Genomic DNA, 22567 nt, shown 5'->3' on the forward strand with positions numbered 1-22567 from the left:
TTTTTTTTTTAATTTTGTGGGGCCAAACATTTAAAATTTGTCCTCTACTGGAGCAATTCAGTCATTTGCATCTGCTACAAACAGTTTTGTTGGGATGTTTTTTGATGGTGAAAACTGCAGAAGTGCCCAAAAATTTTACAGAACTTAAATTGCTTCCCAAATAACAAAGCAAAGAAACTCCGAACAAAATCTGAGACAGTGGAGCAACACCACTGTAACACCACTAGAATTATAGATAATAATAATAATGATAGCTTTAAATGTTCTAGCCGCACTAACAGGAGTTTAAGAGGCAACATAAAAATAGATAGAATCAAACACAGTATGACTAGTGCTGCTTTTGATCCTCACTTACTATCATAATAAGCATATTTTTCTCTGGTGTCTCTCAATGTGTGCAGTCTTCAGGCTGAGCTGCTCACTGCCCAAGAGGCCTCACTTCGGGGAGGTGTCGGTGCTTGACCTGCTGCCTGGAGGCACCGCCCGCTTTCACTGCCACATGGGTTACCACCTGCAGGGGGAGCCGCTGCTCACCTGCCTCAACGCCTCCCTGCCAGTGTGGAGCGGCAAGGAGCCCAGCTGCAGGGGTGAGTGGGTGCAAATCTGAAGATTTTCAAAGTGATGCAAGACACCAGTCTCCCCACAGTTTGATATTGTTGAAAACGATGCATCAAATATGAATCTCCATGTGTATGAATACAACAACAACAAAACAATCTTGTCCTCCGAAGCTCTTTGTGGAGGCACAGTGAAGAATGCGACAGTAGGGAGGGTGCTGTCACCTTCTCCCCATCATGGGCCGAATGCCACCCTGGACCGATCCTGCTCCTGGTCCCTGGAGGCACCCAAGGACCAGAGGCTGCACCTCCATCTGGAGAGACTGGCTCTGGGACCAACTGACAGGTAGGAGCCCCTGTCTTGACATGAGTGACTGAATAGGCCGACTAAGTACAGGGCCTGGGGCTCCAGGAGTCAAGGAGCCTTTTCAGTAACCTGGAAAAGACATGCAGACCAACCAAAATCAAAGAGACAACAAGAGAGACACAGAATGACCCCAATTAGATACAAAATGACTACACAGAGATGCAAAGTGACCAGGAATATTCACAAAACAACTTTAAAAATATGCAAAACATATACAGGAAACACAGTTGGAGAAATGAAATGACTGCACACAACACAGCTATGTTGTTTTCATCACTGTATGTCTTCATTCTGTCGATCTAATGTTTAGGTAGTCTATTCTCACTTGGCTATTGTGGCATACAACTTGGCAATATATTGTAATATTAGGTCGAAATTACACATCAAAAGGTCAGGAAAGGTCATTTTACCTGAGACATACTTCTAAGTGCTCTTTGGCACTAAGGTTTGTTTGGGCCTAACCCAAAACATGATCATTCATCAGTGTCCATGCTCACATCCAAATCATTTTAGTTGTTCTTGGGGTAAACAGTTCTACAGTGACTCATGAGCATTGTGATGCACTCAGCAGAAAAAGAACCAGATATTTCCCCGAGGCACTGGTGAAGACCAAACTCAGAGCTAAAAGAAAGCGACTGTTTGACCAAGATTTAGCACGTTAGCAGAAGAACTTGATATTTTCCTCAGGTGGTGATAGGGACCAAACATAGAGCTAAAAGGAATGTGATTTCCGTAGATACAAACACAACTCAGAATGAACAATCATGATGTGTCACAACTGTCAGCTATGTAGATAAAAAACAACAGACCATATTGGCTTAAAAGTGGACGATTGTTGGGTTTAGTGTTTAGCGCATATGTCTGCAGCCCCCAAGTCAGCAAAAAGTCAGTAATAGATGAAGAGATGTGAGTTTTTATTAAATCGATTTCCCAAACAATATCCAGTAACTTTTGATCTTAGTTGGGGGTTTCAGCTTCTGGGTTTTCTTGTGGCTACAAGCAACATTGTTGTCATGTTGTGTTCCCTGCAGACACATCCCAACCTGGTTTTTTTGGAACACTTTGTCCTATTATGTCTTTTATTGATCAGTTTGGTTCTTCAGGTGGAACCCTATTAACAGTTTTCTCTTTCACTTCTACTCATTCACACAGTGTTTGTTTCCTGCAGGTTGGTGCTGTGGAGCGGGCTGGACGCTGGCTCTGTGGTGCTTTTCGACTCGGGTCGAGGTGGACAGATACCCTTCGAGGGAGTAATCAGCGAGGGTCCGGCTGTGAGGATCCAGTTCATCACTGATCAGCCCAACCACAACACAGGATTCAACATCCGCTACGAAGGTACAGACGTAGATCCAGTCAAACACTAAAATAAAACCTGAACTGCGTTTCTGCAGCACAGTTTAAACAAAGTACATGGACTGTTGAATTTCTATAATTACTGAATAATTATGTAAACAGACAAGACCATTGCTGAGTGTTTCTTTTTACATCGTGCACTGCCAAGTTGATTTTCGGCTGGATTGCCAGGAAGAGTTTGGGAGTTTTTGGCAATATCAGATTGCCGAGGGATGGAAATGTTCCTTCCAACATGTTTATCCTCATCAGTGCAGAGAAAACGACAATCCAACCGAAGAATCATGTTTCCAAAAGGAAACAGGATTTATGCACAATGTGTGGTTACAGATATTTGAGGAAGATACTAATATGTGTTATTTTGGCATTGTACAAAGGTGTCACAAATATATAAGAATAAAAATTGTGTTTAAAGAGACACTTTTTGCCTTAATTATTCAATGCACTGAGCATTGTTTTTCCTCCTCCAGCTTTCGAACGTGGCCACTGCTACGAGCCGTACCTCCAGAATGGAAACTTTACGACCTCAGACCCGTTGTATGGGGTTGGAGCTGTGGTTCAGTTCACCTGTGATGCGGGTCACTCTCTAGAACAAGGCCCTCCTGTTATCGAGTGCATCAGTGCTAGGGATCCGTATTGGAACGACACCGAGCCACTATGCAAAGGTAAAACTGACAGCTGAACACAGAGATGAAAATATGTTCATCTTTGGAATTTAAATTACTATTGTATGAGTACTGCAGGCTAGATTTACCAAACTCCACAAACCGGAATTGCTGTTTCAGTCTGATTATGCCGTGTACTATGTACCCTGAAATTAAATTAATGGGTTATCGAGTTCTGTTTAGTCTGGAATGTCACAGAGGTGGCTTTATTTTAAGCTGCTAGATCACCATGGTAACCTGCTCTGGAGGAGGTTCTGTTCAAAGTTTAGGATTAAAATCAGGTGTAAGAAGTGTCCCCCTTTGCCCAGTTCACTTCTTGATGGTTGTTTGTCAGTGAACGGCACATGATTGGTCCCTTTTGTGTGGAAGAGGACATTTTAGATGTTCATGTGAACAAACAAAGAAAATTTAATAACAGTTGTGGTGCTTATTATCTCTGACTGGGGTTTCAGGTTTTGTTGAGCCAGCTAACACAAAGAAAGCCTGGCTATGTCAAACTTGCCTAATGATACAACCCTGAGTGGGTGCATGTTTGTGAGATTTGATCACAGCGATAAACAACATTTGCTCATTCTTCAAGGAAATACCTTCAGAACAACAATGTGCCTGTTTCAATGGCACTTCATTGTGACCCAATCATGTCTTAACACAAGCCTACTTCGTTGTAGGCCTGAAACATGTTTATACTCCATATCTACAGTGAGTACGGAAAGTATTCAGACACCCTTAAATTTTTCACTCTTTGCTATATTACAGCCATTTACTAAAATCATTTAAGTTCATTTTTCCCTCATTAATGTATACACAGCACCAATTATTGACAGAAAAACACATAATTGTAGACATTTTTCCAGATTTATATAAAAAAAAGAAAAACTGAACAATCACATGGCCATAAGTATTTAGACCCTTTGCTGTGACACTTGTATATTTAACTCAGGTGCTGTCCATTACTTCTGATCATTCTTGAGGTGGTTCTACACCTTCACTGGAGTCCAGCTGTGTTTAATTATATTGATTGGACTTGATTAGGAAAGACACACAAGCAAAGTGACTCGGTGGTTAGCACCGTCGCCTCACAGCAAGAAGATCGCTGGTTCACGTCCCGGTTAGGGCGCCTGGGATCTTTCTGAGTTTGCATGTTCTCCCTGTGCAGTATGGGTTCTCTCCAGGTTCTCCAGCTTCCTCCCACAGTCCAAAAACATGTTGAGGTTTATTGGTGATTCTAAATTGTCCGTAGGTGTGAATGTGAGTGTGCTTGGTTGTCTGTCTCTAAGTGTAGCCCTGCAATAGACTGGTGACCTGTCCAGGGTGTCCCCTGCCTTCACCCTACATCAGCTGGGAAACACTCCAGCCCCCCATGACCCTAGTGAGGATTAAGCAGTGTGTGGATGATGGATGGATGGATGATTTTAGCAAATGGCTACAATACAACAAAGACTGAAAAATGTAAGGGGGTCTGAATACTTTCCATACCCACTGTACACGCCTTGCAATACTTAGATCCAAATCCAAATTCAAGTTTAAAGCAAACATCGTAAATATAACAGATTTTCTTGGTCATTAGATCCTGATAGATGCACTTTGTGTTTAAATTCAAATCTCTTCCTCTTGGTTTAATTGCCTTAAAAGTATTTTTTACAGTGAGGTGAAGCACATATGGGAAAAAAAAAAAAACTGCATGTCTTGAACTTTCCTGCAATGCTCATAGCTCTTCTATGAGACAAAATGTTGGTAAGAAAGAATAACTTTAAATTTGCATTGAATTTATCATAGTTGCAACCTGCATACAGCCCTGCATCAATTCACACACACATTACTCATTACACATATATGTTCATATTTGCCCACTCTACAGTAGGCTGCTGTGCGTAAACAGTTCACTGAATTTATTAATGACACTTATCAGGCACCTATTTTCATACAGCATTCCACCATCCCACAATCATGGTTCTGATATTTCAAAATTCCAGACAATCTCTACTACACGGTTATGAAAAGATACTCCTACTGTCAGCATTTTAGGGTGAAAACATAACAATTTTATGATATTTCGTCTTTGATGTCAATAATTTTTTATTTTTTTTAAAAAGAAGAAAAAAACATGCAAGGGTTATCATATCTAATGAGACGGATGAGTCATTCCATATAAAATGATCCAAATCTGAAAAACGTTCCCACCCGACTTTCTCAAAATCGGCTTTATGTACAATATCTTTCGTGTATTTAATGAATTCAAGTAATAAGTTACCTTGTGAGTATTTTTAGAATTACACACTGTTGAAGTAGAGGTGGGTTGAAATTTTTCTGCTTTTTAAGTTTTGCCATAATTTTTGAGCCTCACTATTTAATAAGTACCGGAGAAACACATTTACACAGCTTAGTTAAAAACTGCAACCAAATCCGTTTTAAATCCGTTCCACAATCTAAAGCCAAAATCTAATCTTTATTCAGCATGATTTCTTGTAAAACCTCCTTTGAGCATCAGTATCATGGGATATATCATGCAGCATCACTGCACCCATTATGTAGCCTCAGAATGACCAAGACAGGAGCTTGAAAGTACAGCTGGTGAAATGACCCTGACAACAGCCTCAGGTTCAAGGGTTAATCTGTCCCTGTCGTCTGTGCAGCTCAGTGTGGAGGAGACCTGACAGGTCCCGGAGGTGTGATTCTGTCTCCAAACTGGCCGGAGTGGTACGGAGAGGGAGAGGACTGCAGCTGGAGGATACATGTTGGCGAGGACAAACGGGTGCTGCTTGATGTACAACTGTGAGGAAAACACCAACACTCATGGACTTTCGCACATCAACGCTTGTTCTCTGATCAGAAGTTTGGCCTGAGCAGAAACCAAATGTTATCATTAAAAATGCATGTGGAGAGTTGTGAGTGTGGAGGCTCAGTGAGGGGTCCAGCTCCCCGCCTGGATGTTGCTATTGATATTTCTCTGTTCCTGCTCGTACTGAGCCATTAAATTCAAAACTCGCTAACATTGGAGAGCATGCTGATGACACTGCCGCTGCAGCGTTCACAAGTCTGTTGGTATTTTTTGCTCTCATCTTGATTTTGTACTGTCGCTCTGTTGATCCTGAACTCACATTTATGATGTTGAGGTGAATTGAGAACACAAAATGTAAATGTGACCAAGTTTGTTTGAGCTCTCAACTCATTCTGCATGATTATCTAAATGCTTTTTTCTTTCATGCTTAGTGTGTACAGTATAAATATGAAGGTCTCCAAAAAATAATCGATACACAGTACAGGATGGACATCTCGATAAGATACAATATAGACACACACAGTATGATGATAGTAATAAGTGAAACACTAGATATGTTTAGTCACAGATATCGACATTGCAAAGTCTTCTAAATGTGGAAAATAGTAATGTCACACAGAGTTCTTCTATATTTAAGAAATACTGATTTCTTAAAGTAGGAAATATTAATAATGCAGGTTTCAACACACTGATGTTATACCAGAGTGAAATAAATCAATAACAATGTGAGATTAAGGAAGTTAGATTTTACAGTTGTTCTCCAGAACCTGCACAGCCTCAGGGCATCATGGGAAATGTCTGTTCTCACCTGATCTAACAGCTGATTGGTTCAGATGCTGACTCGACAATATGCTAGAAACCTCTCACATGTCGTCCACTCTGAGTTTAATCGATCAGCCTTGAGACTTGCACAGGGAACAAGTCTTTACTTTTTTTTTTATCCCCTGAGCGAGGTTCTAAAGGAAGAATTCTTTTGGTCAGAACATGTACATGGCACCAGGATGCCTTAAAATAGCCCACAAGTTCCCGCATGTGCAACTAACATGCAAATGTTCCCAGCATTGCAACAACATGACTAAAGTCATTCACTGCACTGGCAGATCGGTGTCACTTTCTTCTATGATTTAAAATGGGTTTGACAAGTTTAACTCAATTCCCTGGCAGCATTAATCCAATTACACACTTTGATGGAAGTATGTCACCTCATATTTAGAGATATTTCAGTTTTCAAAACTTCTTCTTTGAGAAGCCTCTGTGGTGAAACAAACAGGTCCGGGGCAACAACAACATGACTGTGTTTACAGACCATTAAACACGAATACAGCATTTAGCCTCTGTGGTTGTCTCGTCTCCCACACAGTCGGCTGTCGGCACTTGAGTCATCACAACTTATCCCGATCTGATTGCGGCGTCTTTACCTCGCTGTCCGTCTGTTTCTCTGTCTCAGATTGAACATCAGCGACAGCGACATGTTGACCATCACTGACGGAGACGAGGTCACAACTCGCATCCTGGGCCGCTACATCGGAGGCAGCAATCCCTTCAAGCTCTCGTCCACCACCCCTGACCTGACCGTCACCTTCCACTCTGACCCAGCGGGGCTTGTCTTTGGCAAGGGCGAGGGCTTCATCATCAACTACATGGGTGAGAGTGGCGGTTCAGTGGCCTTATTGAGTTAAAACATAAGGAACTAAGTGCTCAAAGTGCTGCAAACATCAACACTATGCTGTGAAAGTTGAGTGACATTCAGTATTGTCAACAACAACAACAACAGTCTTGTGTGTTTCTAACTACTGTCCTTCTGTGTGGTGTTGGTTACTCATGAAGACAACATGACACTCTGCAGCTCCTCTCTCACAAGAAACTATATGAATATCACATGGGAAAATATTCAACAGAAAACAAGCACATTTATCAAAGAGTAGCCCATGCGTCATCAGAAATATCTGAATCACCAACAGCAGCTGCTGCTTTCTGTTTAGTTTTAGGCAATTAGGTCTGTATTCACGAAAGAAAATCTCAGTGGACTGAAACCACAGCTTCACTAAGTTCACTGACTGCACTCCACCTGCAGCCTTATTAGTCTAAATAGATTCTAAGTCAACATAAAAAGTGAGTATTTGCAGCATTTTATTATTCGTCATTAATTGGGCCGAATATCCAGAGATCAGAAATTGCTATTCGGACCATCCATCCATCCATCATCTCTACACCGCTTAATCCTCACTAGGGTCGTGGGGGGGTTGGAGCCTATTCCAGCTGACTTAGGGCGAAGGCAGGAGACACCTGGGACAAGTCGCCAGTCTATTGCAGGGCTACATTTAGAGACAGACAACCATGCACACTCACATTCACACCTATGGACAATTTAGAATCACCAATTAACCTCAACATATTTTTGGACTGTGTGGGAGGAAGCCGGAGAACCTGGAGAGAACCCACGCTGCACGGGGAGAACATGCAAACTCCACACAGAAAGATCCTGGTGCCCCCACCAGTACGCAAACCGGCAACCGTCACTGCAAAAAAGGATTTTTAAGAAAATAAAAAAGTCTTGTTTCTGGAAAATTGTTCTTATTTTTTATCTAAAAAGTAAAATAATCTTGACAAGCAAGTTTTTGCTTAAGAAAATTTGTCTAATTTTAAGAAAATATATCTAACTTTTTCTTAATAAGATTTTACAGCTAATATTGAGCTAGAATTACTAGTAACAAGCAACAATGTCGTGGTTCAAATGGTTCACATTAAATCCCACCAGAGAAATAAGATTGTTTTTCTTATTTTACGAGTAAGACAAATTGCTAAAGCTCTTAATTTAAGAAACTGCATCAATTGTAGTTTGAATTCATCTGTTTGCTGCTGGATTTTTTTTTGACACTGGCAACTAGAATGTTGCTCAATTATTGTTATGCTGTTAGAAGAGGATTAGGGCATATACACTTTTTGTTCAGGTGCCCCTATAGCTTTAGCTTACCTGGTTGAGTGGGCGGCGCGTGAACAGCGCTGTAGTTTTTCCGGCGCGGCGTTCGTGAGTTCAATTCCCGCTCATGACAGTTTGCTGCAAGGTCTCTACCCATTCTTCTCCCCCCTTTCCTGTCTCACTCTCTCACTGTCCTGACTGTCCTAAAGGCAAAATGCCAGAAAAAAAAAAAAAGCTTAAAAATGTTCTGTTTTAAGAAAATCCATCTCATTGTAAGCTTTTTTTTTTTACTAACTGGAAACCTTAATTAAGGTGTAAATTCTTAATTTAAGTCAAACAGTCTTAAAGTCAGCTTAATCAACAAATCAGAACACTTATTTTAAGAAAATATTTCTTACATAACAGTTTCTTTGCTTGTAATAGGCAAACATTTCTCACATTTTAGCCTATTTTTTCCTAGTTTTAATACATATTATGGTCTTAAAGTGGCTAGATATATAGGCTAGTTTTAAGAATTCTAGCCAAGTAAATTTTGCTTACTCCATTGGCCGATTTTTTTTGCTCAAAACAAGAAAATTTGACCAGATTTAAGAATATTTGCTTATTTCAAGTAGGGCTGTTTTTGCAGTGTTCTTGCTGCAAGGCGACAGTGCTACCAACTGCGCCACCTTGCATCCCTGCTATTCGGACCAGCCCTACATATTCATGATTCCTGAAAATTAGAAATATATCAGTGGATAATCCCAGAACTACTAAGGAACATTACAGACAAGTTGCTGTTTTCAGATGATCTGCAGTGTTGGTTGTTGAGCTGTGATGCTTTGTCTTAAAAAATTGTTTTAAGCAACCAATCAGTTGACAAATTAGTCAGGAAATCGATGAATTGATCAGCTGCAGATGTAGCACAACTATCCTCAAATGTCTTTCCTATATGACCTTTGTGTATCCACGAATGTCATTGACTCTGTCAATGGCGAGTTGCTTTTTTGTCTGTTTGAATGAAATGCAGCCACACCAACGACTTCTTTGACATCAGTAATTTTGGACCCGACTCTGAGTAAACATTTCAGTAAACTTTAAATAAGTCAGACCGAGCAGTACAGAGGTGTTCGCAGGTAGTCTGTTCCTCCTGCTGCCAAAAATAACGGAGAGCATATCGACTGAACGTCCACCTGGAGACTGCAGCTCCAACAACACCACTGTTGATAACGCTGTCAATACAAGGCGTATGTAACTAATAAATACAAGAAATATGACCTTGTACTGTACATTATGAAGAGAGGCTGTTTGAACAACACATGCTGCTGCAAACAAAGTCCTATAAGGTTTCATAGTTAAATATAATATTTTTTTACCTATTTAGCAACAACAGATTTGGGCAACAACAGGACTTTCATAAATGACTCTTAACATCAGCTGCTCCAGCTGTGTTAGGCCTCAGTTACTAATGAGAATTATGATCCTAAAAAGAAATCTCAGCTGCTCTAAAATAAATCCAAACTGCAGGAGGCAAAAAAGAAGAACACCCCAATGTGAGAGTACAGCCCTCCTCCTGCAGCTCTCCTCTCTCTGTAGGAAGCTCCTCCATGAGATGAGCACAAGCATGTAAATGCACTTCACTGTAAATCTGCCTAAGAAACAATTCATTGAGATATTACAGAAGATAGCGGTTTACCTTACTAGGAGAAGACCAACAACTATTTGCAGTTGTGAAATTCTCTTACTTCACTGAGACTGTGTTACAATGCCGTTATTGTCAGGCTCTCGGCCTAGATAATGCCACATGTCTCTGGGTCCTGGACTTTCTGACTGAAAGACCCCAGTCTGTCCGAGTCAGAAAGAACATCCCCAACTCCATCACGCTGAGCACTGGATCTCCTCAAGGCTGTGTACTCAGTCCACTGTTGTTTACAATACTAACACATGACTGTGCAGCCACACATGAGGGGATCCAGATCATCAAGTTTACTGATGATGCCACAGTAGTGGGACTTATTTGCGAAAAAAAGAATCAATGCACAGAGATGAAGTGAAACACCAAGAGGGTTGGTGCAGTAAGAAAAATCTGCTGCTTAATCTGGACAAGACGAAGGAGATGATCATCAACTTCTGAAGGTCACGTCCTGAGCATGCTCCCCTCACATCAGCGACTGCACAGTGGAGAGAGTGGAGAACATCAAGTTCCTCTGAGTGCAGATCTTGCAAGACCTGAGCAGGCATAAGAACACAATAGTGATCATCAAACGGTCCCAGCAGAGACTACATTTCCTGAGAAAGCTGAAACAAGCCTCTCCCCCTGCCAGCATCCTTAGGACTTTTTACAGAGGTGTGTTGGAGAGCGTTCTGACATACTGCATCTCAACATGGTACTCCAGCTGTAGTATGTCAGACAGAAAAACCCTGCAGAGGATAGTTAGGAGGTGAGAGGGTCATCAGTTTCCCTCACCTCTGTCCAAGAACTTTTCTAGAGCTGCTGCAGGAGCAGGGCACTGATAATTGCCAGGGACTCCTCACACCCTCTCCATAAGCTGTTTGAACTGCTACCATCAGGCAAACGTTTCCGGTGCATTAAAGGAAGAACCTCCCGAATGATCAACAGCTTCATTCCACAAGCTGTCAGAATGCTGAACTGCTGATCTAGAAATGCAAACACTTGTTTATTTAAATTGCTTTAAGTTATCGGATTCTGAAGAAATGCTCCTTCATCTTGCCTGTACTACTGTTGTATGTACAGCAAAATGACAATAAACTTGATTTGAGATATATATATATATATATATATATATATATATATAAATAAATTGTAAAGGTCAAAAACTAAAAAAAACTTTTTTTAAAAAACACTAAAAATAGCTACAGACATCTGTAAAGTTAGATTTTACTAGTACAGTGAAACAGGGTAATAAAACAAAGAATGACTTACTATTTGTAAAAACACAGATTTTTGATGAGGACATTATATTTTGACGAGCATTGTTTTTGTTTAATTTTTTTTTTTAATTTATTACTATAATATATAGCGTAATTTCAAATTTAAACATGTAAATTAATACTTTTTTTCAGTGATTTTACTAGATGTTATCTGTAAAATAACAAAAGCTTATGTGATGAAGATTACTCACCACTTACCAGTAAATATCAGTTTTTTGTTTCTCAGTTGTATTTTTTTTTCTTGTTAGATTTATTCGCTAAAGAATAGTGTAATTTCAAATGTTAACATGTAAATTCATACTTTCTTTCTGCGATCTCACAAGTTTTTATCTGTAATTTACCAGAACAGGGAACATTTGTAAAGTAACAAACTGTAAACTGTTTAAAATATTACAGTTGAGAACTGTTTAATATAAACTTTTATTTCTCACAGTGTACAGCTCTAAATGTCTCTAAATCTAAATTAATCAGCAGCTAAAAGTAGCCCCAAACAAATTCTTCCTTTTTGAGTACTGCTTGTTAACATCAATAGCGCCCGTTTATCTTAGAAAGTAACTGAGCCCTTTTTCTTTGCAAATGAAACTATATACTGTATTTATGTCCTGTTTTTAAACATTTACACATTCAGGAGGAACCGGTGGCTCAGAGCCACAGCACGGAGGAACGGAAGCCAGAAAGTATTAAAAAGATGGACTAACATGTTGTTGGTTGGTTCTGATCTTTTAATGAGATTTGTTGACAATAAGAAAATGTAAAATAACACCAGCATTATCCTTTGAATTGATGTGGAGATGTTAACTTTCATTCAGTTTTCCCATTCATTTCAATTTTGCCAATTCTCCTCAGACTGCCCACTCCATTTCTCATCTCCCCTTTTCTCTCCTCTCATCTTTATTTGCCTTTCCTTTCATTTCCCTCTGTCCTTATTCAATCACATCCTATTTGTTTCACCATCTTACTGTGGCGCTCACCCGCACACAAGCTCGGAGTTTCACAAGCAGCCAAATAAACTCACTCCCCTCTTTTACACACTGTAATCTGTGGCGCTTCCCATATCCAACACCTGGCACCAATTTAGATGTGCACTGAGACACACACTGTCCAATTTGCTTGTCACCCTCCCGACACCACAAACTCACACACATTTCCCCGAGGAGTAAATCAAGTAGACACAGCATGAACACGTAGGCTACTCTCTATGATTATGTGTGTGTGAGTGTGTGTTTGAGCTGCGAATAAATTACCCCCCACACACATCCAGGCTGCACAGAAGAGGAGGAGAACCGAGTCAATAGAGAATGAATAATTGAACCAGGAACTTCAACTTACAAATCCCTGTAGGCCTATTATATTGTACAGTGTAATGCAATACTGTACGCTGTCCAATCAATCAGCAGTTATATGCAGACACTCACACCAGGCTGCTTATTCAGACGTCTCTCTCAGCCGTAATGATTTTTTGTTGTTGTTTTAAACAGCATTCATTTTATTAATGTTCTGTTTTCTTTTTGGCATCAACAGCTACTGGAGGTGGTTTTGTTTTGTTTCATCTTTCTTCCTTTTTTTTCACTTTATGAAACAACACGAGCCTGTAAATGTATGAAGGACACATAACAATAAGCTGATTGGATGCAACTGCAGAGATGTTTCTTGGTGCAGCAAAGTGAAAAATTATTCATAATATACACTGAGCTGTGTCTATAATGAATCATACAGTTACAATCTTTTTAAAGAGAGCAATTTTCAAAACAAACATTGCAAAGTACTTTACAGAGGGCAATAAACAACATTACATATAAAACCGGTATAACTAACTCAAAAGAAGACATCTAACTCACATAAAAAAAACAAACCAAAAAATATCTCTCTGAAGAAAGTATGTTTTCACTCTCTGAACCCAAAAACCCCCCAGCAGAGCTGAAATGTTTGTTTTCTTTTCAAAAATTACTCAAATTTTTTAATATTTGTCAGAGTCAGAAACTGAAACAACAGAAAGAATCATGAGATTTTCAACTTTGTAATGGTGCGTGAATGTCTCCTGTGCGATGTAGAGGATCAGGGATGATTAACATATCTGAGCTTAAAATCATGATATTTACTCAGAATTATTTCATTCTGCATCCCTCATTCATATATTCTCCAAAAAATAACTCATTTGTGTTAGGTAGATGTCACAAGTGTGTGCGGGGTTCTTTGTATACCAGAAATAGTTCCACTGTTAAAACAAGGACACCGCGGTTTGGTCTAAAATGATTTATTCACAATTAAGAGTATTAATAAGCAGGGTGTAAAATTAGCTAAAAAGATAAAAATGTAAAAAAACACTTCAATAAAACAAGGTTAAACGAGGTGATGAGCTGAACACGGCTAACAATGATTTGGATGAATGAAGATCTTTTAGCTGGAGAAAATGTCTGTTACTACCACGTCTGTACTGGAGGTCATGCAGGCTGGGGAAGAGCCTCCTTATTGTTTTCAGAAGAGAGGTAAATGGTTTGGAGCTATCCGCCGCCGCCGTCCGTTTGGTCCCTTGGTGTCTCTTGTTCGTGACTGCCCTGCTCCGTCCCCCACGAACCGCCGCTGCTGCGGAAAGGAGAGATGCGTCCTCAGTCACGTGACCAAGTCTGACAGGGGGTTCTCTCACACGCACACATACAGGCCAACTCGACTATACACGTTCCTTCACGTAGCTTAAGTTGGCGTTGAAAAGTGTCTGTGCCTCGCGTCCACGTGCCGATCCGGGCCGCCGACCGCTCTACCTCCAGTCTGCAGGTCCTGCCCGATATCCTCTGCCCCGCGGCGTACCCTTTGCGCGTTGCTCCAACCGTCACTCTCGCCGTGGTCTCCTGCTCAGTCCCTCTTGCTGCTTTCTTCTCCAGTTGTTTCCCCTGTGCCGCTCTCGCTTCCGATTGTTTCCCTTCTCCTACACACCTGTGTCCAATCGTCATTTAAGGACACACTATTCAGTTTTGTCCAATCAGGAGTCTAGGGGTACGTTCAGACAATCAGTCCTCATTGGAAACATGCATGTTGGAAATAAAAGAAACAACCCATGCAATAATAAAAATAAAAAAAACATGCAAAGTTCAACACATAAAAACATAAATATTAATAAAACCCAAACACATCTAAAAATATAAAAACATGCATAAAACCTATAACTCCACCTAAAAGCAAGCCAACACATGAGGATGTCTCACTGACATTTTCCCCCCTCCTTTAATACTGATCGTCCTGACCATTTACTGTTTACGATACCTGGCCGGAGGCAACCCAAAATTAGGTCGCTGAGAGCGATAGAATGGTTCGAGTCCTTATTTGGGTCTGCTTGTTCTTCTGGAGGGTCAGGCGGTTGAGCCGAAACTGTGTCTCTTATAGAAGCTAGTGGTTGCTGGGTGGAGCTAATAACCAGGCCAGGAAGCCACCAAGTGGGAGGGGGTAGCTGGTTTGACTGATCTGCTACTGGAAGCTCCGACTCCCCTGCCAGCTCCTTGGTGTCCTGCAACATATTCAAAGGGCATGGCCGGAGGTTATTGCGATGCACAGTCTGAGTTGGCGCTTCCTTACCCTCTGGCCGAAGGATGTAAACTGGGAGGTTTTCCCGTAGCTGCTTCACCACCACGAATGGTTCTGGAGACCATCTCGGGGTCAACTTCCCTCTGGCCCTCCTGCGGAAATTGCGAAGGAACACCCGCTCACCTGGGAGAAGTGGTGCCACTTTTGTTTGTCGGTTGTAGCGCACTTGGTCTCGTTCCTGCTGGTGCTGTGACTGCCTCTTTGCTGTCTGATATGCATGAATCAGGGCTTTCTGATGCTGCTGTACCCAGCCTTGTAGGGTGTGAGTCTCTACTGTCGGGCCAAAACCAGTTCCCAAGTCCACAGGCAGCCTAGTGTGTCTCCCAAACACCACATAGTGTGGGGTCATCCCAGTTGTGCTATGGATGGTGCTGTTATACGCCTGGAGGCGGGCTGGCAGCCGGTTATGCCACTGTGCCTGGTCTGTCTCAGTCAGGGAGCTTAACAGCTTCAAAAAGGTTTGGTTGAATCTCTCACAGGCTCCGTTTCCTCTCTTGTGGCATCCGTACAACTGACAAAGTTCACTCATAAGTGACGATTCGAAGGCAGCCCCTCGGTCTGTCAGGATACGTTTGGGGCAGCTAAATGTCTGGATAACTGGATAAGGCTGCTATACAAGGCTCAGGCTGTGGTATTAGCAGACTGATCCTTGGTAGGTACTGCAAGAGCATGCTTGGAGAACAGGTCAGTCATCACCAGAACATAGGGGTACCGGTCATCTGGGCACCCCAGAGAGAGGTAGTCAACCCCAACAACTTCAAAGGAATAAGATGTAGAAGTGGATACGAGAGGGGCTCTCACCTCAGGTCCTGCTTTTGCACACACACACTGCAGGCAAGTCTCCGTCCACTCTTTTACATCCTGGGCCATTCTGGGCCAATAACAGCGCTGACGCAGAGCTGCCATGGTCCTCTCCCTGCTTGGATGGCCCATCCCCTCGTGGTACGTTGTCCACACACCATTGGCTGCCTGCTTTGGAACAATCACTTGGAAGATCTCGTGTTCAGATCCAGTCCCTTGGCACCATCTTCCCAGTACACCATTTTGCAGTGAGATTCTATCCCAGTCTCTAATCAGCCACTTCATGTAAGGCGTCATGGAATCACATACCTTGGGCTGAGACAAATTCTGTTCTTTCCACTGCCGTACCTGGGCAAGGTCAAGGTCCCTGGACTGACGTTCCAACCACGTTCCATCCTCTTCAGCCGCGACCCGGTCGACATGCACGTGGGCAATCCCCTGTCGTCGTTCAGGCAGCCTGGATAAAGCATCTGCAATGGTATTTTGTGTACCTGGACGGTATTTGATGTCATACCTGAAATTTGCCAGTTGGGCCACCCATCGCTGCTCCACTGCCCCAAGCCGAGCTGCAAAAGCAGTTTTCTCCCTATCAGCAGGGTCCATTTCTACCTGCCAGTAACCACTTGCCAGATCCAGCGTTGGGCGTTAACATTGGGTGGCAATCACAATATGAGTGGAAATGAGCTGCTTAGCAGAGGTCTGCGGTCTCAGTGTGCTTTTCTAGTTAACTCTCTATTAAAGTCCACTTATTTTTCTGTCGCTAATGACAGACTGCATGGCTGATAGTTTTTACTCCTTAGCAAGGTCCTATCAATTGGTTCAATTTCACTAAATATAGCCTAGATTTTCTCAGTCTCCTGCCTACTGACTTGGAAGGCTAGTTCCCTAACAATGTCCACTTATTGTTCTGCCTCCAAAAAGACAGAGCAGATGGTGGCTCATGATTTTTAACTCTCTATAAAAGTCCACTTATTTTTCTGTCTCACCAATGACAGACTACGTGGCTCATAGTTTTTACTCTTTAACAAAGTCCACCTATCGTTCTGTCGCTCTAACTTGGCGGATCGTGTGGCTCATGAGTCTTTTTTTTAACCTCTGCTACGTCCACTTACCAGCTAATCTGGGTGGCTCAAAAGATTTTCTTAACCTTTGGTCTGTTCTCCAGTTGGCAGGAAAAGTGTTTCTCCTTTTTACCAAAGAATGCACTTGTTCCTCCTCACTAGGATCAACAGCTCATAGTTCAATTGGTTCTACATCACTAAATCTAGCCTTCCGTATCAGTTTCATCATCTCTCTTTTCCTTATACTGTTTTTTTTGTACCTCTAGCTACTAGTGTTAGCCTGGGCCATGTTTTTCAACGAACACGAAGCAGATAGAAGCCAACAAGCAATGAGCACATTCAACACACCCTCATCCACACTGTCCACAACATGGCTTTTACATGCAGCACGCAACATATATGAGCTTTTTCACATCACACTTTGTTGTTACTGCTTTCTCAGTTTTAGCTTAAATTTGTGACATTAATTAATCTCAGATCATTTTAATTGATTAGGGAAATACATACCATATAATTTCTCAAGATACAATTTTGATTAAAATACTTATCATCAAATTTTTTGCACAATTACATCTGAGGCTGTGTTTGGATGAAAGCTCCTGACATGTTGTCATTCAAACTTGGCCTCAAAATTTAATGAGCAAAAAAATTTGCTGAAAGTGCATTGACAGGTGTCTGTTTAAAGAATGTTATCTCAGAAAATGTTTGATATTTAAAGTCAAAATTTTACAAATCAATTTTTTTAAATATCCTTATTTTGTGTTCTAATAATTTAAAGCAAAACAGAGATGATCGAGCAGAATTGTCCTAATAGTTCAAGGATACATGACAGAATGACTTCATTATCTGAAATGACAAGTCAAGAGTTTGTGGGTACTTACGGACCAAAAATTGTTTCCTGTGTGAGGCTGAATGTGTTTGTGTGATCAGAGGCTCAGCCTCATGTACAAGTAAAGTATTCAATCTTGGCCTCAAAGGCCCCTCACAAATAGGCGAGTTGGTCATCTCAAAGACGCCGAGTCACTGAAGCTGATGGAGCAGTCGATCAGTTCATCTGGACAGTTCTGTGTTTGGACGCCGTCGGAGATGTAGCTTCCTGACAGCAGAGAGATCAGTGTTAGTACATCAAGAGTAATTTGGCCTACTTATAAAGATATACAACACAGAACTCTAAGGATTTCAAAACTATCTGGCCAAAATGTCATTTATTTCTGAATGAGCAAGTGGTAAATAAATATAATACCTATGTAGAATTTTTCTAACCATTTTGAACAATACAGACCAGGGGCCTCATGTACAAAGACTTGTGTGGGTTTCACACTGAAACCTGGGGCCTCATGTACAAAGCATGTGTACACACAAAAACTTGGCGTACACACTTATCCACGCTCACGTTCAGATGTATCAAGAGTGAAATGAACGTGGAAATGTACGGTCCTCCACGCCAACTTCTTGACTGGCGTACGCACGTTTCTATTGCTTTTGAGCCGTTGGCGACACTTAGAAGCGATGCTGGGAATATAAAAATGTAAAAAACAATATATATATATAAAAAAAGGTTATTCTTCAACATGATATGCACATCAGAACAATTAACACACCCAGGTGTTTGCAATCAGATGAGCGGATATAAAAGTTTACATAAAATGGTGCCCAAGATACCGTTAACAACAGTGACAGCTTTGGTACTGTTGGAGGATATTGCCAATGAAGCAGTGCAAAGAGAACGGGTTTCCAGAGACCTCGGGACGACGACTGGATCATCAGCCACTTTACGTTCCCGAGGGCAATTCGCTTAGAACTGTGCACGGAGCAGTGGCCATTATTGGAGCGCAACACGGCCAGGAGCCATGTCCTATCTGTGCCCGTATAGGTGCTGACCACACTGGGCTTCCTAGACACAGGCTCTGTCAGAGGGAGCTGGCCGACCGATCGGGACTGTGCCAGTCGACAGTGAGCAGAGCCATGCCAGCTGTGTGGGATGGAATTATCCGAAAGTCAGCCAGATATATCAAATTCCCACAGTGCAATTGAACAGGACGACATAAAAGTGCAATTTGTAGTTACGGCCGGTTTTCCTGATGTGATCAGAGCTATCGACTGCACACACATTGCTATAGAGGCACCATCACAAGATGCATTTGTTTATGTAAACAGGAGGCATTTTTATTAAATCAGTATACAGATCATCTGTGATGAGCAAATACAATTAAGTAACATTGTTGCGAGGCGGCCTTGATCAAAACACATTCTGACTAACAGCGTGGTTGAGAACAGGCTACAAGCTGGCACGGTGCGGGATGGGTGGCTTCTTGGTGAGTAAGTCATTTAATTGTCCTAATATTAATCCCCCCGACATGCGTTGCGGCAGACTGGAGGATCAGCTGACGCCGGGGAGGCTGGAGGAATCCTGCGGGTCTGTGATACGAGGCTGGGACTGCGTCTCACAGTCTTCTCTTGCCTCATTGTCTGTTGGAAAATAATAAATTGAGTAATCTGACATGAGACAAAGTCTTTGATTTCCTCTTTGATATCCTGGCATGATTACGCAAGAACCTGTATCTTGTTTGGCTAAAGCAATAGCAACTTGCGTATTCCAATCAAGAAGTTGGCTTGGAGGACTGCATTCCATGATCATTTCACTCTTGATACATCTGAACGTGAGCGTGGAAAAGAGAAAACCACATTTTTTGCATAGCACCTTTTGTACATGAGGTGCAAAGGTCCCTTTCTCCAGCAGCGCTGTTTATCTTCCTTCACTTAATCTACTGAGTTTGATCTTCAGATACTTTGCAGCGTTTTAATCTCCCCAGAGTTCAGCTTTCCAAAGCTCAGGTTGTCCAGGTGACAAGTGACACCTGGTCAGTCCGCGGCCTTTTTGGCGGAGCTTATTATTATTATTACTACCGGAGCTCGGCCGCGCTTCACCGTTCAATTTGACATGAAGCTATTGTGCATGCGCGTGAATAACTAAACTGATGGTGTTTAACCTACTAGCAGTTTATTGGTTCTTGTAGATTGTTACCTCTGCCAAGGAGGTTATGTTTTAGCCGGCGTTTATCTCTTTGTCTGTTTGTGTGATTCCAAGATAACTCAAAAAGTTTTGAAAGGGTTTTCATGAAATTTTCAGAACTGTTGGTAATGGCACAATGAACAGATGATTACATTTTGGTGATGTTCTGTCATTCCATCAAATTATTTTCTCACAAAGCAGTAAATGCTGTTAAGTGTCACACTGGTGCCGAATGCCGTCCTTGCGCCATTTGTCCACTAGATGGAGCTCTGACTCCATTCACTTCTCATTTCTCACCGCTGTCCTCTCAATATCACAGGAGTCAGCTACAGCCAGGCAATATTACAGGAGTGGCCTGAGTGGAGCTGTGACATTCACAGTGACTCAACATGTCTCCTGTTTCACTTGAACTCTCTGCCATGTGTCATGACGACTAACGCGTACTTTGTTGCGTCGGTCATGCTGTTCAGTTACTTTGCATTGCTAAAGTTGTGCTAACCTAGCTTAAGTTATTCCCTGTCTGTTTACGTTAGCAATAATATCGCTGTAGTTATGCCAACCTAGCATAACGTTAGTTAACAGCTTAAAAGCCAGTAAGTACCCGCAGAAATAATGTAAGTGTAAAAAATATTTGATAGTATAGAACGACCGTTCGTCAGTCTGTAAGATTGTTATTCATGATATCAATGTTAATGCAAATGCTAAATGTATGTTTTGATTACTCATGAATCTGATCTGATCTGATCAGGGGTGTCGAACTGCGGTCCTCGAGGGCCGCAATCCTGCATGTTTTAGATGTTTCCCTCTTCCAACACACCTGATTCAAATGATCAGCTCATCATCAAGCACTGCAGAAGTCTGATAACGATCCTGATCATTTGAATCAGGTGTGTTGGAAGAAGGACACATCTAAAACATGCAGGATTGCGGCCCTCGAGGACCGAATGTCGACACCCCTGGTGTAGATAAAAAGAATGCACAATTTAAACATTGGCTGGAAATCACAATATGGGTGGAAATGAGCTGCTTGAGGTCTGCGGTCTCTGTGTGCTTTTCTAGTTAAATTTGGCTTGGCACTCATTGTAAAGCTGCACTGATTTTAAGACTGAAGAGATAACATGGCAGGAAGGTCAGAGCTGCACACTTTGAATGCTGGCAAGTCCGAGATCAGATGAATTCTTGATTCAGAAAAACGATCAAGAGACTGCTGAGCTGAGCTTCCTGCTGCTTCTCTGCCTGAGTAATCAGTTCATGCTGCTGTTTGAGGTCTTCTCAGCATGTTACAGAACCACCAGCAGCACAACATCCATCGTCTGTGTGATCTGTGCAGCCTCCTTACAGATCCACTCATCAATAGTCTGAGCAAAACAATTAGATTTTTGAACTCTTCACGTAGCGTTTTAATCTTGTGAGCACATAGTTGCAATGATGGAGGGTTATTTAATATTCAACCAACCAAATGTTAAATAAATTCCAACACAACCTCCTCAGAATCAGTTGTTTTTTATGTACAGTAACTTTTGAGGGTTCAGTCTAAGGAAGGATCCAAAAATGCAACACTGGGTTTAGGAGTGAAAATGAGGGATTTATTTAACAACAGCGGGGAACCAGGGGACACCAGGAAGCTTGTGAGGGTAGCCAAGTGAGTGAGGGAAATCCTGGGGAAGTTTCCTGGGGGAGCCGGGAGACAAGGCGACACAAAGCTGTGGTTCGGCTGGCAAAGCGACGATTGGGGAGGTTCTGGCAAAAGCACAGATGAAAACACACGTTAGACAAAGCAAAGTTTTACAAAGCACAAAATTCTCAAAAGCACTGTTGGCCTGCTACCACTCTAAGGAGGATAATCCACTGGCGCTGGAGCACAGGTGGAGACAGGCTTTATCCAGCACTGATCGTAGATGCGTGTCGGTGTGGCAGAGGGTGAGTGAGAACACTCCCATCTGGAAAACCCTGCCCAGCCTGAAATGCAGTCACAGCCACCAGTCAACACAAGCACATATACCAAAAAATTGAATTTCCCTTCTGGGATAAAGAAAGTTTTTGTTTTTTTTTCAAAACACAGTTCTACACAAAAACACAAAACTCGGATCACCACAACTTTAATCTATTAATGAGGCCATGCAACATCTTAACTTTATACTGGTAATATTTTCAGAGCTACAGGTCACTGAAGGACATCATGAATTAGATTTGTTACAAATAACACATTCCGTATATACCAAAGATGCAAAACACTTTAATGAATTAATAATAGTACTACTGTTTCGTAGATAGTAACTGTAATATCTCTACAATGTAGTAGTGGTAGTGGTTTATATAATACCAGGAACCGCACCAGAGACAGCCTGTGATGTCATCAGCTCCGTCGTGGCTGAACTACAAACACAGCATCCAAACTCATTCATGGCGATCTCTGGAGACTTCAACAACGTCTCCCTCTCTGTTACGTTACCAACTTTCCAGCAGTTTGTCAGCTGCACCACCAGAGAAAATAAGACGTTGGACTTTTTTTATGCAAATATTAAGAATGCATACAGCTCCTCTGCC

The 22567-nt window shown here is 41.8% G+C and overlaps 1 protein-coding gene across 1 annotated transcript in view; it reads left to right on the forward strand.

Annotated features, from left to right (window-relative positions):
- sez6l (seizure related 6 homolog (mouse)-like) overlaps positions 1 to 22567 on the forward strand; it is a 125518-nt gene that overhangs the window by 88150 nt on the left and 14801 nt on the right. Inside the window, exons 5-10 of the mRNA XM_008280773.1 lie at positions 402 to 587; positions 732 to 903; positions 2093 to 2259; positions 2745 to 2939; positions 5573 to 5711; positions 7166 to 7362. Coding sequence (XP_008278995.1) covers positions 402 to 587; positions 732 to 903; positions 2093 to 2259; positions 2745 to 2939; positions 5573 to 5711; positions 7166 to 7362 — 1056 coding nt within the window. The remainder of the gene's footprint in view (positions 1 to 401; positions 588 to 731; positions 904 to 2092; positions 2260 to 2744; positions 2940 to 5572; positions 5712 to 7165; positions 7363 to 22567) is intronic.

Source organism: Stegastes partitus, unplaced genomic scaffold (genome assembly GCF_000690725.1).
Source record: "Stegastes partitus isolate 25-593 unplaced genomic scaffold, Stegastes_partitus-1.0.2 Scaffold209, whole genome shotgun sequence".
NCBI lineage: Eukaryota > Metazoa > Chordata > Actinopteri > Pomacentridae > Stegastes > Stegastes partitus.